Raw genomic sequence first — 19181 nt, forward strand, 5'->3', positions numbered from 1 at the left:
CTATCCATAACTAGTAATCAAAGGATGTGATTGATTCCACACCATTTAACCCTAAGGGGTAGTAACCTCTCTATTTGTACATTTAAACTAATTCCCTGCTAGCAACTACCCCTCGGTTCTAATTTTTTCTCCACATACATTATTACGTTGAGCAGGATTCCTAAACCCTATCAGGGTTTCCTTTTTATCCCAGTTGTTGGTAGTTTCTCTTGGTTTTTGTTAGTGTGAGATTACTTTTAAGAGTGTTTTTGAGGGGTGTGTGTAACCAGAAGGAGTAGACAGGAGGAGAATGAGTTGATAAGACAGTCTGTGGAAGGGTTTTGAGGCATATGGAAGTTGGAGGAGATCCTAGTCGTTTATTCAGGCAGGGTGGGATCCACCTATCTGATATAGGCTTGGGCATTTTCAATGTTGGACTGCAGGGTGCTTTGCAGTTGGCTTTAGAGATGGTGGGTGGTCAAGGCCAATTTAGGAGGTAAATGTCTTCTGCTTGTAAGGGCTTCCTATTTATAGCCTCTCTCTTCTCCCTGTCTCAGGCAGAAGTTTTCTTTATAGAAGAGGAGTGGAGCCTATTTCCTGCCGAGTCACCCTAGACCAGGTTACCAATTCAGCACTTTCAAGAATCAAGGTGAAACCAGGACCCTTCCTGGATACATGGCAACATACTGTCAGATGGGGCATTACTCAGAGTTAACTCAGAGAGTCCCTGTTAACCCCTTGAATCCATTTGTAACCCCAGAGGAGGGGACGGGGGTTAAATTAATTATTTGAGAACCTCACACCTTATCTTTTTTCCCCTTTGTAGAAATCTCGTGTTTGCCACAACATAAAGTCACATCACTTATCCCCATGTACCCTTTAGGATTTGACTTTGCTCCCTATCTCCCTGTTTGTGTCCCAAACTAATAACTTTTGTCTCTTCCTGATCTCGTGTAGCTGCTACATTTCCAGTTTCCCCCTCAAACGTTTCTCCAGAGTTTCCTGATATTTCTTCGAGTTGTTATAAGACTAAAGTACAAATTACACCAATAATGAAAAGGAAACATATTCAAACTAAAAGAGTTGTTGTATTTCCTTTGTAAATTGATTCGTTTTTACACTTTATCTATCTCTCACTATGCGGATCACAATGGAGGATAAATATGTTACATTGTGGCTAACAGTCACAAACGGAATGTATTTTGTATTCTGGACTCAGGCTCATACTGCTGCGGCCGAGTTTATTTGAGCATTTGCCCGTTCTCGGCCGCAGCAGTAACCTGGCGCGCACCAGAGGGTGCCGGGCGCGCGCCGAAGACACGGAGGAGCGCCCTCCGATCGGGGCTTTCTCTCTCCCGCTGCCGGGTCCGCCGGGTCCCCCGGAACCCCCTGCCGCCGTCCCCCACATCGCGGGACACCAGGGCTCCCTCGGGGAGCCCTGGATGCGCGTGCAGGGGGCGCAGGCACCCGATGACACGTGACCGCACGTCGATGACACGTGGCACGCCGAGGGAGTGCGGCTAGCATGCCGGGGCATCCCCAGGCTTGCGGAGCTAGCCGCACTCAAATAAAGTGTGCCGGTAGTGTATGTAGCATGTGAGTAAGTCCATGAAGCTTAACTTGTCCCCTTTTTAAAGCACACAATGTCCTTCTATTTTCTTCAACTTTATTGAGGGAGTTAACAGAAGTATAAAAGTAATTGTATGTGGATTGTAATAGCAGATGTCCGTTGTGAGGGGAATACCATATGAGAGGAAGGTGTTCTGCCATGGGGAAGTGCTTTTCTGAGGGGAAGGTAAAAAGGATTTCCTTTTCTGAGGGAGCAGTGGAAGAAGTGTCTACTCATTTTGGCTGCTTGTAGAAAAGAGGGAGAACACTTTCCTGTCAGACAAGAACAGGCTAAGGGGCATAACAATATGCAGATAAAGGCAGGGGGAGAAGACAAAACCAATCCCAAATATGAGCATTGAGAGGTTGCCTTGGCAACTGGCTAATGGCTTGTGGGAAGGGTACTATTTGTAACTATAATGTTGCAATATACACAGCTCTGGCTGCTTCAGAGCAGGGAAAAAACATGCAAACTAGCTGGGGAGGGCTAGCATCCTGAGAGCAGGAAAAATACACAAAAATAAACAACCCTGTTCCAGGACATTTTGGTTAATAGGACTGCAATAACAGAGCACCAAAAATATTACAACTCAGATAGAATGGGAATCAACAGTTTATTAAACACCTGAACAGGTGAACCAAAATTAGAGGAAGCAAAGGACTGGGATTTCACAGCTGGAGCGTAGTACAAGCAACTGCAGGAAAAAGCAAGCAATTTCTAGAACACAATTTACTAAGATTAAATTAATGAACCGAGGAGCAGGAAGAATAGTTTTGGAATGTTTCAAAATGTTGATTTATTTCAGTCCTTCAAGCTTTAACTGAAAGAAAAAGAGAGAGTTAATGTTTCATTGACATGCAATGTAATATCCAATTCACAGATAGGTATTTCAATATTTTAATCTGTCCCACGGAAAAATAATCGCATTTTAGAAGGAAGGGATCATAATCTGCCTATGTAGAGACTCCAAAGACCTACCTGTGCTATAGGAAGCTTTGAATCCAGTCCCAGTCCCTGCTCTATCACTGACAAACTCCACCAGCATCGCATTCCCCGATGCTACCAGTGGGCGGAGCTGTCCAGTCCCACAAGCTTTATCCAGTAGCACAGGGGATGTCCTGCTGTCTCCATCATAAACCTTAATGTAGTCAGAGGCACAGTTTTTGGAGGACTGGACATCAAATGCATTAAACTGTAAGGAAACCTGCAGGAAAAGAGCACATGATAAATTACCATACAGCACAATTAAATTGCACCCCCATATGTATGTACGTAATTATAACTTTATTTATATAGCGCTTCACAGCAGTAATGCACGTGATGAAATAATATAACACATAGTGGGAATAAGTGCTTCACACATGAAAGTAACAATAGGAAAGAGAGTCCCTGCCCCGAAGAGCTTACCGCCTAAATGGAAACATAGTTGTTGGGGTGAATAAAAAACATTTCCATTTATGTCCATGTTGCTGAATTCCTGGTCAGTAACCATGACTTGTGTACAGTGGTCTCAATGCTGAGGGTTCCATAGGTACAGTAGCTATAATTCAGAGTCACACACATATTGTACTGTATAGGAGTGACTGATTTTGTTATAAAAGGATAGAAGCTTCAAAACTCAAGTATGAATTGGACTCTTACATGGGAAGTACTACAGAGCAGGCAAAATAAATAGTGTAACAATCAGTGTCATTAGCTTACTTAGAAAGATCCCAAAACGCCTAATTAAAAAGCTCACTTATTTGTGTCCATTGAAGGTTTTTAACCGGATAGTTATTGATCTCCACTTTTAGTCATTAGGCAATAGGATGACATCATACTTTACAAGGACAATACAAAAGCAGAGATAGAAAATATCCCAGTATACAGTACAGACTGGAGTGCACACATCCTTTCATGGAAATAATGAGGTATAAAAACTCTCAAAAAGTATTTGTTTACTATGGAAATATTAAAAGATAAACAAAAAGAAAAACATGCAATATTTAGACTTTTGTGTCATAAAAAATAACAAACTCCCTACATTTTATCTATTAAACATATCACTACACTTAGTTCCTTTTGGTTCTTTGTGATATTGCCCCTCCCTACGGTCAGGCTTCACATGATCTTACATATACTGAGTATTATCATGAAGGTCGGAACATAATTACCTTGTCAGACTGGATTCGGATCAGCCAGACACAGCTGCTTTCATTTGGATATGCGGAAGGATAATTGCCAGAAGTCAGAATCCCACTGGTACCAGTGAGCACAGAACGGCAGAGATCTGAAGGGAGAAAATAGGACTTGAATGGGGCACCACCAGTAACCGATTCTGTGTGCCTTGTACTGTATGTTACACTTATCTAAAGAGAAAAACAACTACAGTATGTAAAGTAACATATAATAAAAAAGGGTATACGCCTTTACACTAACACTTTACACAACATCACATACAACTGGATTCTATGATGCATGGTAAAAGAGGTTTGGTGAATTTCTGTAGGACAACCCATAGACTGACACACAGTGCCAAACAACACTACATGTAATGATGTAATGTGCAGAGCAGCTTATTATAATGTGTGATCCAGCTGTGTTTTGTACGGTCTTTAAAGCAGTCCTTCCTGCTCACAATGGTTATACTGTATCTCCTGCTCCTATCCCTATCTCGTATCACTATCTTTAGGTGCCTTACGATGTCTGCACAATAATGCCACGGTGAAGTCCTATGTATTCGGTTATGTTGTTGGCCATATAAATTAGCAATATAATAAAAATGGGAAATAATAACTGCATGTGATTTCTGTTTGCAAAAAACCCACAGCCATACTCTGTACTGCTCGTTTGAGTCACTTAAGATTAATTTCCTTTAGTCACTTACTGCAGTTGTAGAATTTGTTAAGTTTAGAGACATCCAGGCTGCTGACTCCGTATCTCTGTCCAATGCTTACAGATGCGTCTGGTTTGGGTATAATAGTTGCTTGTTTGGAGGTGTTGGAAGCATAATATCTGTTGGAATATAACAGTGATTCCACAAGATGACTCTACATTGTATTCTTACCATTTCTTTTTATTTCCCCTTTGGCCTCACGACACAAATTAATACATACATTGCTGAATTTATATTACTGAGGTGGTTATTGTCTTTTAAAGTTGAGGTTTTACCCCGTGAGAGTGGTAATATGTAGTAATGTGTATTGTCGCCTTTTTCCTCTTTTCTTTCATTAAGGCGACATAGGATTGTGCTTTGGGTTACATTGGAAGAAGTGGTAGAGGGACACTTCAGCTTGATGATGATTGTACCTGCCGTAGTGCATCACTGAGGAATAGTCATACTGGAGGCCAAGGTTGTTTGAGTCTGCTTTGTCAAAGTTACCAACGTCACCTGTAAGATGAGATAGGACATAAACATGAATGTTTCTTTAAATCAGACGATGAGCCATCTATTGGTCTAAAAATGTATCACAATCTATAACAAATCTTTCACCAGGACAGACATGCTACTAGAACTTAGAGATACTTTCTCCGGGATGAGTCTATAACATAATGGGTGAAATTCAAAGGCTGGTATAAATGAGAATATAAACAATAAGACAGTTTGCTACGGGCTGTGTACAGTAAGTCACCTCATTACATCCTTTCTAATGCACTAGGCACCTTACAAAAAACAGTAACAATTCTCATAATAATATTAATATACGATGGAAAGAATATCAATCTATGTCAAGCAGAATAAAGCTGATAAAAGTAATGCTATTTTTGTAGGAACACTAAAGTAAAAGTCTGATCTTGGTAAGCGAGTCATTAAGAAAAAGATGAATCCCCGTATCAGTATATCTGAGTGAGATATTGTCCTGTCCTGTTCATGCAGACACAAAAGAAAATTGCCAGTTTCACATAAAAATAATAATAATATGATACAGAGTGCAATGTGGGTACAAGATTGTCAAATGTGCCTCACCTTTATTAATGTATTTGTACATAATATCTACGTATTGATCCCGGTCACTCCTGGTTTGTTCATGGATGAAACCCAGGGAATGGAGAACCTCATGCTGGATGATTCCATGGGACATACAGCCATTTTTTGCCAATGACACGATCTGGCCTCCTCCTGTCTTTCCAATGTATGACCAGCAGCTAGAGGGGAGGCAATACGCAGCGTTTTAATACAATCTGAGGTCCATCTTTCTGCCCTTTACAGTATGAACATTGATGAGATAAACAGCAAAAACAGTTCACAAGGCTTCAGAGGTCTTGAATGGTCAGGTACATTTATAAATAAGTCTCATGTGTCATAACCAGCCAACAAATCTACATTGTAGTCATCACATTGGAAGAAGGCATCTATCATCACATCCTAGAGTGGTACCATTCACAACATACAGGGCCATATGAACTAAGTTGTGCTCCTCCATAAGGCACCTTGCAGCACAGTTTTGTGAGTATGGTCCCTTACAGTCTATTCTTGGGCTGTATGGTGTCTTCCAGCTCAGAAGGTGTTGTATGGATTAGAACTTCTTAGTAAAAATGGCCTGAAATCTTATCAAACTAATTCTTCAAAATGCAGGTCCCCTCTAGGACAGAGGTACAAAGTAGAGTTCATCTGACGAAAGGTCCATGTGGGACCTGAAACGTTGTTCCTTCTCTGTTCTTGGCTGTTACAATAAATGAAGAATTGCATTACGAACTTGTAAGTAGAGGTCTTCTTTGTACCTCTGTCCTAGAGGAGACCTGCATTTTGAAGAATGAGTTTGTCTATGTTGCGTTGGCTGCACAAGCGGGATTCTCCTCGCCTGATGCTGTTTGTCCGCACTTTGGAACTGAAATATTATCAGTCATATAATCTTACCCATCTCCTGAATTAATTTTCAGATAATCTTTTTCTGTTGTGTGGTGCACAAACTCAATGCACGACAGCGTCATGAGTTCTTTCAGAGCTGTACTGATCCTGGCTTTGTCACGGTCATCTGGAAGAATGAGAGATCCTGGTCATAATTAGCAAATTACCAATTACGGAAACAAAATGGATGTTTATATTTTCTCCCTCTGCTATTAGATGATAGTAGCATCCTTAGTGCCAATGAAGTGAATATAGGTCTATAAGTAAATAGAAAGGCCACATTTGCTAAGCAGTGCTATGCCATTAAATACCACTCAGAGATTGTAGACCCCTTCTGGCCTAGTCACTTGAAAGGCTACAAGGTTCTACTTAGTAAATATTGGACTTAATCTGGTTTGTTATATTATGCTTATATATTACCCTATATATATTTTTATATACTTACCATAACTGGAGGACAGTGTGTACGGGACGCTGACCTTCCCACTGCTGGATTTGGTCCACAGGCATTTTTCACACTTGGTGGCACTACGCCCAGGTGTCATGACAACATCTCCTTGATATATCTGCATTTTGCTACCTGTCGGGGCAGAAAGAGATCCATATACAAACTGAAGGTCGGTGCTTTAGTGTTTGTTGTACCAGTAAAGAACCTTCCACTTACTATATAACATCAGTGCTTCATGAACCCTTGCAAAAAAAGTGGTTTTAGGCGCTTCTATACAGTGTGTGAAAACAGTGATAAAATAACAAAAAATATATATAAAGTTATATAATCACTGAAATGTTATCTATAGTGCACTAATTAACTTATATAAGTGAAAGTGCAATTGTGTAAATATACAGTGAATAAAATGAAAAGTCGCAGCTCAACCCTATGAAGAAAAGGTCCAAAATTATCTTCTAGTGGAATTGTAGATGTAGCTGTGTGGAGCGCAGGTATCACCATATGTGGAATAGAAAAATAATATTTATAGTGTATTATATTCCAAAATGTTTGTGACTTCTAGGTATCAGCAAAATGGGGACTCACACTTTGCCAGCAAAGAGACAGCAGTTTCCACATAGATGTGGCTTCGAATATCTTCTAAACTCAGGTAGGTGGGTGACAGTGGTCTCAGCGTGATGTTCCGCCAAGTAACGTGTATATACAGTAAATGTATCAGTAAGACACTGCAGATATGACTCCTGACGAAGCTTTGCCAAGCGAAATGCGTAGAGTCGGAAGAGAGTAGGCACCATTATCATCCTCCTGGTATTGATTGTTGCCCGGTTGCCGCCCCGAAATTGGGATCGATCGTATCCGGAAGTGACACGGCCTGCTACAGGAAGTGATGCGATGCACACCGGCAGCCAGGCAGAATGAGCAACGGAGCAACCAAATAAGCCACTCATCTCTAGTTTTAATGTGTCCTTGCTACACTATACAAATGTGAATGTAATATCATTTGTTATAATATATACCTTTATTGAACAAACAATGTTGCACTTAAGGTGTCATCCTATTGAGGAACATCACGCTGAGACCACTGTCACCCACTTGAGTTTAGAAGATATTCAAAGCCACTTCTGTGTGGAAACTGCTGTCTCTTTCAGGAACCCTCCCTGCAAATGATACAGCATCAAAACCCAGTATTGCCCCCAGAGATGTGTGGGATGTATCAACTTTGAGTAGAATTGTATCCATTCCGAAGAAGGGGTGAAAGTATCTATCTTGCTATCCCTCTGCAGGGGAAAAATGAGCACAAAAATTAATTGCAATGGGTGTGTTTGTTAGATATGGTTCCCATATTTGCTCCACTTTTGCTCCCAGGAGACTTTAATAAATAAATGAGCCACCAATTTCTGGGGGAGACAGATATTTGGACTTTCTTTATTTTTCCTTTTTTGTGGAATTTTATTCTGAAATTAAATCTTTATGGGGAAAATAAGTATTACTCTCTGCACAATTTATATACGTGGGAAATCCATTGCAGGCCAACATGCAAGCAAAGGGGATTACATGACAATATAATAATAATGTTGTTATTTCTTGTATTGCTCAGACAGTGTACACAGCACGGTCCATAGACATTTTGCCGGTGCATGTCCTTGTGTCATAGAGCTTAGAATCTATTTTCTGGTGCCTGAGGCACATGGAGATAAAGTGACTTGCCAGCACAAGTAGCTGACACCGGGATTTGAACCAGGCTCCGCTACTCCTGGCTCAGCACTGTTGTTTTCAGAGTCGGCGCCTTTACTCACTGAGCTGCTCCTTCAGATGTCACCAAAGCTGTCAGGAATAATCTGAGCCTTTTCTATCACCATCAGATTATATTCTAAACTATTCTATATAGTAATAAAGACTGAGTCAGGATACCTTGATTGGCCTGTGAAATTTTTGAGAAGATGTCCTCTTCTGCTTCCTCGATCTCCTGCTCCCTCCTTTCCAGAGCTTCGAGAGATGCCAAAGTCTTCTTCATTTCTAGTAAATCTGCAAGAACAGAAACAGTTACCGCTGCGATCCGTACAGAGACAATCTTCAGAGGAAGAAACACAAGAAAAAAAGGGTTCATAATAATGTGCAGAATGTCGTCTTTATACTTATACTAATATTTTGCTTATATCTCCTTTGAATAATATATATCTACCATGTTGGAGCAACATGGGGAAGAGAGTCTTGCCGCACTTGGAATGGTGAGGAAACCATCCTCCAGCAGTGGATCAACAAGGGCTGAAGATTATGATGAAGAAGGATGATATATATCTTTATAAAATGACATTACCAGATTTAATGTTAAACATTACTAGACAGAAACCGTTGTCTTGAAGAACTCGCAGAGGAAATGTTGAATGTGAAGTATACCCAGCCACTGGTGGGACCATATTATGCTGAATGTCACACCCTCCTGCAGTAACTGACCTTATCGTTATTAATCGGGGTAACTCCATATTTCACATAAAAACATTGAAACATTATTTGGTTTCTCTTATTTACCGTGCTCAGAATCGGCGAGTGCTTTGGGGACATTATTTACCGGACTTGTCTCAACTGGATTCTCTGCAGAAAAAGATGAATGAAAGATGTTAACGTACCTTTTATCCCACACACATATTTGCTGAGCAGCAGTTTATATTCTATTACAGAAATGAAGGCGACAGAAGGATTTTTTTTATCATCCCTTCTTTCTACCTACCATGCAAGATGAAAATGCTGCACTGTATAATGATAACATGTATAACACAGTATACCACCTTCCAGCTCTTTAGACACCATTTAGATGCCCCCACCAACACTGAAGGAGTTACATATTTACAACTCCCCTATAGGATATGTATGGTTAACATACATTTAGCATGGCAATAATTAAAAGGTATCACGTCGACCAAAAGCTTAGGTATTAATGACAAAAAGTACTTGCTTCAAATAAGCACTAGTTACAGAGAAAATAAACTTGCTTACCATTGTAGTCCTCCCCACTAAAGAGCTGAAAGAAAGTAAAGTTGGAGTTTTTAATTGTTATTAAAGTATTTAAAGATGTGTAAACACAATGTCCCTGGATATCCACATTCTTATATCACATAACATGGGGGATTCTAAATGTATTCTGCAAACTGACTTGGGGAGATTATCTGCAACGGGCATCATTACCAAACTGACAAGGAAGGCAAAGCTTAATGTGTTTTCTCTTCTTTCCACAGAAGGTGTCCCAGGAAATGGGCTAACCACTCTGGGGATGAAGCAGGGAACTCTTTAGTGTAGATAGGAGCTGCAATGCGTTTCATGGCCTTTCAGCGCTGAGGGTTTGATTGGGGCTGGAGGAGTATCTTAGTAGTAAGGAGAACATTGCATTTGAAGCAGATGAACCCCGTTTATATCCCAAGGTCATCTCTCCTTGTGTCTGTGGGCAAGTTACTCTCTCTCCCTGTGCCTCAGGAACCCACAATTAGATTGTAAGCTCTTTGGGAAAGGGATTCACTGCACCTGGGAAATGCAATGTACCGCACTGTATACGGTAATACAATTATTATTGCTGAAAGGACCCCAATTTAGTTACACTGCCCCTGGATTAAATCAACAACAAAACTAAACACAGATTATAAAAGAATAGAGATTAAGTTTACTTACCACAAGAGGAATTGCCCCTGTTACTTGTAGTATACTCAGCAAGACAACAGCTGTAGTTTTGAAGTCCATGGTCAGTTTTGCAGCTTCAGCTCAGTCCTAATTTCTCTGCTTTACAGTCTCCCCAAACAGTCCTTAAATAGCAAGAAGTGAATTAGCTTCATCCAACCAGGTACCAGGAACGTTACGTGAGAAATGGCCAGGGGGCACGGTTAATCATTAGGTTGTGGGTACCCAGGCCAACCTACAAAATGTAATGTGCGGAACCAAGAAAATGGGAAGGACACAGGTGTGTGTGTCACAGATAACGGGATTTCAGTAGAAACCCCCAATTACAATGTGTAACTCTGCAATGACAGGAATGACCACAAGACTTGTCCATGAAACGGGGCATCCGCAGTGACCAGCACCTCAGCAGTTCCCATTGTACAAGGAATACGCAGATGAGAAGAGGAACATATGTAACATGTGAACCGTTTCACTCATCTTGGATTGGGGGATAGGTTTCACGTTCCTTTTCTCCTCTGCGTACCGCAGCGACCAGACACAGCTCAGGGGATTCATGTTTATCTGTAACAGAGAACGGGGCTTTCAAATATTGTCATGAATCCGTATTCTGCATTTGAAGGTATAATGCCACTGAGCAACATGTTATGCAGTCACAACAATGTAAAAGCACTCATGCATGTAACATCTTTTCTGAAATAAGTGTGCTCAGCTCCAGTATGGGTCATCTTATTGCTGTCAGTATACTCTGCATTAAGGTGCTTGTTGGACTATTTATAATGATGGGCGTGTACCATGAAAGATGAAAATGCTGCACTGTATAATGATAACAGGTACAGATGCAGCAGCCATTATTCAAACATTTCACAGATTGGATACCTGGGCATACCCAGGTCATGGTGCGTGATTTCTTCAAACTTTACTGCGTTAAGACGCGTATTTACTAGTGTTTTATCGAGTGCAGAAAATGGCATTTTAGCGTTGTCTGCAATACCGTCGAGAAACTCAAGTGGGCGATTGCGAGTTGTCTTAAAAATCTAATAGCAATTCAACCTGTCTTTTATTGCCATACAGTACTTCAAGTGTGTGTAATTGTATTTGAAGATTAATATTACGAGTTCATGCTGTATAGTTTACATGGAAAGATGTCCTTTCTTAGGCTCCTTAGCATACACAAATCCTCTAACTGTAGAAGATAAACAATATGAGCACACCCAACAAAAAGTATTTTTAACAAATTAAATGTTGTATTTGTACTGGATAATAAAGGAAAAAGGAATAATACAAAAATAAAACTTTGCTTCTTTTTCCGAATGTAAAATATTTATTCCGTGCTTGCGTGTATGTCTAATTGGAATCTTGTTGAAACACATATGCGTGTCATCACATTTCTACGCATGCGTGTATGTCTAATTGGAACCTTGTTGAAATGCATATGCGTGTCATAACATTTATACGCATGTGTGTCATTATGTTCCTAATTAAATGACTGCACAGTAAGATACAGTAAGTGCATTGCCTCAAAGTCGCTACAGTGTATCTAGATAGTAAAAACTACTTTAAGTGTATAGACAGTAAAAACATGAATATACCAACAAGTATATTTAAAGAATGAATTTTTTTATTTGTACAGGATAATAAAGGAAAAAGGAATAATACAAAAATACAACGTCGCCTCTTCTTCACAATTTACAATCTTGTCGTTTTCTTCTTTGTAATGGCTGCTGCTTCTTGGACATTTGGGTCTGGAAAGAAATATATTCTATATTATCAATCGCACCGTACATTATGGTTAAAATATGCCTGCATCTTCTATCAAGTTTACAGCATGATCTGCTGTACGCCAAGAGTCAATGATTTATTGTAATTGGCTACTTCAAACAGAACTTATTCAACCAGTGATCCAGTATGCTAAGTGTCAGATTTTCAAGTTAGTATTGCCACAACAATGTTACATTCTATTGGGAAAAATGATGCTGTGTATCCTCGGCTAAAAGGAGCTCTAATCAAATTGTATCCAACAAAATGATGCATGCTAACAATAAGCATTAGGTTTTCTATAGGTTTACAGGCCCACCAACAGGGGGGGTGGTCTGCCGAGGTTGGCATTCCGGGCCCCGTGAGTCAGGATAGGGGTTAGGGAATATGTATATATTTGAAGAGTGGGGATTTTTTTTATCTATTTGGGGGAGTGGAGGGCTTTTGTTTGTTTGTATGTTTTTTGTGGGGGGGATTGTGTGAGCGAAGAGGGAATGAGTGAGGTAAATGACAGAGGTGGGGGAGAGTGAGATGAGAGCGTGGGTGTAAGAGAGGGGGTGAGGGAGTGGGTGAGGAAAAGAAGGAGTAAGCGTGAGACGCAGGGGAGAGAAATACATGCGAGGTGGGGGGAGGGATTGAGTGAGAGTGTGGTAATTGATGGAGGGGGAGAGTGAGTGAGGAAGAGAGGGAGTGGGGGTCTTTTTACTATGTATTTGGGGCGGAGTGGGGGTCTTTTTACTATGTATTGCGGGGGAGTGTGGGTCTTTTTACTATGTATTGAGGGGAGTGGGGGTCTATTTATTATGTATTGGGGGGATCTGTCTAAGCGTCTCCCCTGCTGAAATCCCTCTCCTGGCTTCTTATCAAATCCCGTATCACACACTCAATTCTCCTCCTCACTTTTAAAGCTTTACACTCTTTTGCCCCTCCTTAAATCTCAACCCTAATTTCTCACTATGCACCATCCCGACTCTTGAGTTCTGCTCAAGGATGTCTTCTTTCTACCTCCTTTATATCTAAAGCCCTCTCCTGCCTTAAACCTTTCTCACTGACTGCCCCACACCTCTGGAATGCCCTTCCCCTCAATACCTGACTAGCATCCTCTCTATCCACTTTTAAGACCCACCTTAAGACACACTTGCTTAAAGAAGCATATGAGTAGCACCGTAGATATTACTAGACACATGATACATAGCGCTTGGCCCCCTGCAGAAGCACTTACCATAATTCCATCCTCCTGTCTCTGTACATTCTTCCTACCTACCAATTAGATTGTAAGCTCCTCGGCGCAGGGACTCATCTTCCTAAATGTTACGTTTATGTCTGAAGCACTTATTCCCATGACCTGTTATTTATATTATTTGTTATTTATATGATTACCACGTGTATTACTACTGTGAAGCACTATGTACATTAATAGCGCTATATAAATAAAGACATACAATACAATTAGGTATTGGAGGGTGTTTTTTTTGTGGTTTGTATTTTGTGGGGGGATTGAGTGAGAGTGGGGTAATTGACGGAAGGTGGGGGTGAGTGAGAGGAGAGAGGGGGTGAGGGAGTGAGGGAGGAAAAGAGGGAGTAAGAGTGAGACATCGGGAGATAAATACATGCGAGGCGGGAGGGGGGGGGAGTGAGGAAGAGGGAATGAGATGGAGGGGAGAGAAATACATAGGAAGAGGGGGGGGGAATAGAGGGGGATTCACGAGGTGTAAAACGGGGGGCCACCGGGAAATCTGTCTGCGGCCCTGATTACATTTCTCCGGATATAATATTTTTCCACCTGTATAATATTGTGGCAGATTGTTGGATACTCACAGAACCAGTTTTCTTTTTACTTTGTTCTCAACTGTATGTTTTGTTATTTGTTTATCTCATTTTTTCTATTTTTGTGCACAACACACGTCTACAAACTCTGTCCTATGAGAACTATAGTATTATAGTATAGTATAGTATTATAGTATAGTATAGTAATATAGTATAGTATAGTATTATAGTATAGTATTATAGTATAGTATAGTATTATAGTATAGTATAGTATTATAGTATAGATACACTGGCAAAGCTCCTTTAGCTGGATACCATGTGCATCTGATTCGCTGGTTAATGTGTGGTAATGCACTGTATTGTGATGCTGTTCTTCACTGTAAGAGATTATTACAATAATTACAGGGACATATCTTTGTAACAGAATTTCCAAAAGTTAGTTAGAGAAGAACAAAGTAGTAAGTCCTTCAATTCCCTCAACATGGAACCTGCAGGTTTAGAAATAAGGTAGCAGTTACCCACACTACCCATTGTCATTGTGTCATTGATCTCATTAATTGTGTCTTAGGAATGCAGAGAAGGGTGGAACAGGTGGGTGACAGGTGTATGCAGATCACACCCTTCTCGCCCTGCGTCTAATAACTGTCTTCTTAATTAGAAAAGTGGCAGGGAGAATAGATTACATTCTTCTGTGATCTTTCCTTATTGTGACCAATCTGAAATTAATATTCTGTAAACATAAATAAATGTATCAGACAGGGGAAATCCCCTATGAAGATACTGATGGACCCCTAATACCCAAGGCAAGGGGCTCCTGTTTTTCCCTGACCCCCCTGCGGATGGACCCCTTAATTGGAAGATCTTTACCCTTTGGACATTTTACTATCACAGTGTGGCATGGATGGCCTCATGGACTATGGTAACTGATGTGAACTGTGAACCATTTTTGATCCCATACTAACAGTCTCTTTTTGGTACTGTGCCTGGTTTGCCTTGATTATACCAACTGCATTTACGGTGTATGTATATAACATATGTATTTGGCATCAGCATGTATTAGGCAATCTGGTGCATGTGTTATCTATGCTTGCTGTGTGGCTTTATATTTACTAGGGGTGAGGGGGGCCATGTAGGTTCAAGGGGTTGTTGTTAACCCCTTGTTCTACATATATTTTGTGCTTGTAGGCTTTCTTCCCTTGCCTTGGGTATTAGGGGTCCATTAGTATATTCATAGGGGATTTCCCCTGCCTGATACCTATTCTATCACAGGAGGATGTTTGTTTTAATATTTTTTGTATTTTATGTTTGATTATTTGTGCCGTTTAATAAATCATATTTTTCTTTGATAGTTGTTCTGAGTATACCTGAGTGCTGAGTTGGGACGCTCTTCTTTTTCTTTTCGTTGTTATATTACTTCTAGTCCCTAGCACCGTTAGTGGTTATTATATTACTAATTTAAGTACTCATTATTTGCTGAGTCTGTTGCAGCCAGTTTGTCTTGTTGTAATAAATAAATGTATAAAGAACATTTAAAAAATCCCTTTAAAAACCCTTTGACTATATCATACAGTTAGTTTCTGTTTCCTTGTCCAGCAAACATTTGCTTTTAATACTGAAATACCCTGCATGCATTTTGTCAATACCACACTACTATTAATTTATGGTTCAGGCTCCTGTGACTTACAGTATATAAATTATCTTACGTATATAAGGGCTGGGAGAGTCAGACACACATTGCAGGCTTTTCTGGCATTGAAGAGGTTTATAAATAAAGAGTATATATATATATATAAATATATATAGACGCATGCGCTGCCCGCACTGTCATGGACGCCGTCAGGCTGTTACCAGCTATGCCTAGAAGCACATGCGTCACATGCGACAAGGTGTTCCAGCTGATGCTCGCTCCCTGCGGGTTGCCAGACACGCGATCGGGTTGTCCAGTGACGTGCCAACATAGGCGTCGGGGTAATGTATGCATCATATGACCATCCTACCTTAGATGCGGTTACTCCATTGGTGCTGGTTAGCAACATTGTTTCTTATTGGTGTAAGTTGGAAGTGGGCTGTACCTGGGATTGCAAATTTGGTTTTTCAATATTGTTTTCAGGTGACCTTGTGCATGATGTTAGGAGTATATATGGGTGCTTGGAACAGTCACTTGTGCACCGCCCTGAGGAAGGTCCCTCTACAAGGACCGAAACGTTGGCGGCCCTGTGTTCACAATACACATTTTTTGGACTACTACTGCGGTGTGCTGTCTTTTGTCATCAGGATTTTCCTGGTTACTACATGTCTATATATATATATATTAGTTTGTGAAGTGAAAATACTTGTGGGAGATATGTCGATATAGAGGAAGTGCAAATAGATGTTTTTGTTTTTTTAACAAATTGCTCCATTTTCTGCTTGTGTATGGCAATGCGTTTCTTATATTTGTGTGTTTCATACGCCTAAAAGATAAAATATGTAAAACTGTTCATTCAATGTCTTTATACATTATGTATAACCCTGTTCACTTAATGTAACCATGTATTTGTAACCATGTAACTGTGCACGCAATGTCTTGTATATAATGTATACCCTGTTCATTTATGTAACTGTATTTGTAACCATGTATTATTTGTCTTACTCTGTGCCCAGGACATACTTGAAAACGAGAGGTAACTCTCAATGTATTACTTCCTGGTAAAATATTTTATAAATAAAATAAATGAAAAATGTATTTGTCATCCTAACCCTATGCCCAGGACATATTTGAAAAAGAGAGGTAACTCTCAATGCATTACTTCCTGGTAAAACATTTTATAAATAAATACAATAAATAAATATTATTTGATATAAACTGTTATCCAGAAAAAGTTTACACCATTTCAGACATTGCAGATTTTTTTGATGCAAATACAAGATCAAAACGTGACGCAGAGACACATAATTGTGTTTATTTTATTATAATTTGTTAGTTGTATAAATGTAAGGTGTAAATCAGGGTCATGGATGGGACTCTTGGATGTTGCTTGTGTAAAATTGCAATGTTCTGGTTTTAACAAAAACCATGAAGACTTGTCCTAATTATTGCGCGAAAATAATTATTATTGATCCCAAAAATATATGATGACAGGTCAGCTGACCCTCCCCTCTACATACCCCTGAGATATGCCCCAAGGATTCTTCACCTTGTGTCCTGTCAGCTTTCACTCTGGCGGCTGATTGGTTGGGACACTGCCCAAATTGGGAATAGAAGGCTCATGTCTGGTTGGTTTCCAGCACAAGCAAGAGGAAGAGAGGACCCCCAAATCTTCACAGGACATCTCAGGCTCCCTACACCTCTGCAGGATGGAGGTCACAATGTCCCTCACCCTCTTAGCCTCCCTGATACACTGTAGCATGGGGTTACCTCTGCAGGTATTTAACTTTTAAAATTTTGCACACTAATATTTTTGAGCGCTCCATAATACAGATTCAGCAACAAGTTCAAGCTGTTGTCTCCAAGGGATGATTTGATGGATCTGTTCTCCTATAACAAGACAGACCTGTACAATCTCCTCAATAGAGCTGGATGTGGGGAATACCATTCGTTATTGCTTGTTACATTTAAACATTTCTAATTAACCAAGTGCTTACATTGGGCTTTCTAAACAGGACTTGTGGATTTCAAATGTCTATAAGCAATGGTATGTTTTATGTACATAACTGTATGGTCTAATATCATTTTCTCTTATAGATTTTCTTTGAAAACCTGGACAAAAAGGGTATGTATTCATTCTTTATTAAGTAATAACTATTTTATGTGCTTGTCTCACAATGGGTTTAAGAATAAGAAACATATTTGAACATTCTGGTACAGTATTTTACCATAACAACCATCATAAAAACCGCACACATTGTATTAAGGTTTGTACTTTTTTTAGTCCTATAATTTTAACTTAATAAACAATTAAAAACATTGTGTTAGTATATAGTCACAATGCTTTGACATTTTAATAAAGGGTAGAATTTTAGGACATTTACATTTTCATTAATATTTGATTAATTCCTATTGATCTAGTTGCAATATAATATATGTATACTACATGGACAATCTGTTTAAATACTATTTCTCCTTGTACCTATCTTAGAAACTGTCAGAGCCTTTTCAGCATTATTGCAGAATCTAACAAAGGTAGAGAAATCTATGTCACTGACGTACGCTAGAAGGGAAACCCCCGCACCAGCAATCATTCACAGGAGCATATTGTTGTGAATATGATGGTTTAGAATTGATCAGCCACACATGTTCGGGTTTCATTTCAAGGTGATATTTCCCTTTCATTATTTGGTACACAGGCATAAACACGTGAAAATGATTTAAAACTGGGACCCTTCACGTCTCTCTCCAAGTCACTGTAAATGGGCTGTTTGTCATATTATTCTCTATTCATAACTAGTTAGGATTGTAATGCTTCCTTTGTTAAAATGGATTTGCACCATATACTATGCTGGGTGGTCATTCCGTGCATCTAATACTTCTCAGAGCTTGTTGGGAGTCTGTGTACTTTCCCAGGGGGAAAATAAGTTTGTGTGTGTGCTGAGCATGGCCATTTTAACTGAAACTTGTTTGTCTTTTGTCACAGAAATTGTATTTGTGATGGTGATGTTTTTAATTAAAAATCAAAACACAATTTCAGTGCCAAAACGCAAAGAAGTTTGACTTAGAACACACGTTTTTAGCTATTTGCACTTCTTTATTTATAGTAACTGAATTCCTTGTGTGTCTGAGTGTGTGGTGTGTGTCAGTATGTGAGTCAGTGTGAGTGTGTGTGTGTGTCAGTCAGTCTGTGTGTGTCTGTCCAGTGTGTGTGTGTCAGTCAGTGTGTGTGTTGTGTGTGTGTGTCAGTCACTGTGTGTATGTGTGTGCCAGTCAGTGTCAGTGTGTGTCTGTGTGTGGTCTCTATGTCCTGATGCCGATGCCTTCTGCGCAAGCGCAAGAATGGGGGCAGTACCTGAAATTGCTCTCCTGGCTTCCTATCACATCCACTATTACTTTAAAAATTCTCCTCCTCATACTTTTCAGCCTACACCCTGCTCTGCCCCTCCTTACATCTCAGCCCTAATTTCTCACTAGGAAAGGATCCAATCAATGGGGAAAA

General features: G+C 39.9%; 1 protein-coding gene across 1 annotated transcript; it reads right to left on the reverse strand.

Moving 5' to 3' along the window:
• Positions 1-2343: 2343 nt before the first annotated feature.
• On the reverse strand, positions 2344-10593 carry LOC142463868 (embryonic protein UVS.2-like). The gene is made up of 12 exons (XM_075566683.1): positions 10525-10593; positions 9859-9883; positions 9394-9456; positions 8776-8889; positions 6862-6996; positions 6426-6543; positions 5535-5713; positions 4877-4958; positions 4455-4582; positions 3742-3857; positions 2567-2792; positions 2344-2408 (listed from the first exon to the last, which is right to left on the reverse strand). Exons 1-12 carry the CDS (start codon positions 10591-10593, stop codon positions 2398-2400), a joined length of 1266 nt encoding a protein of 421 aa, XP_075422798.1. The 3' UTR covers positions 2344-2397.
• Between the last annotated feature and the right edge of the window lie 8588 nt (positions 10594-19181).

Source organism: Ascaphus truei, chromosome 12, assembly GCF_040206685.1.
Source record: "Ascaphus truei isolate aAscTru1 chromosome 12, aAscTru1.hap1, whole genome shotgun sequence".
Taxonomy (NCBI): domain Eukaryota; kingdom Metazoa; phylum Chordata; class Amphibia; order Anura; family Ascaphidae; genus Ascaphus; species Ascaphus truei.

Bases quoted from the DNA above. Each gene is read 5' to 3' on its own strand.
- LOC142463868 (XM_075566683.1), bottom strand. From the start codon at position 10,593: ATGGACTTCAAAACTACAGCTGTTGTCTTGCTGAGTATACTACAAGTA. The intron at 8,890-9,393 runs GTAAATAAGAGA...CTGTTCTTGCAG, and splicing joins ACTCGCCGATTCTGAGCACG to ATTTACTAGAAATGAAGAAG. The intron at 6,997-8,775 runs GTATCCTGACTC...CTGCCCCGACAG, and splicing joins AATTTCACAGGCCAATCAAG to GTAGCAAAATGCAGATATAT.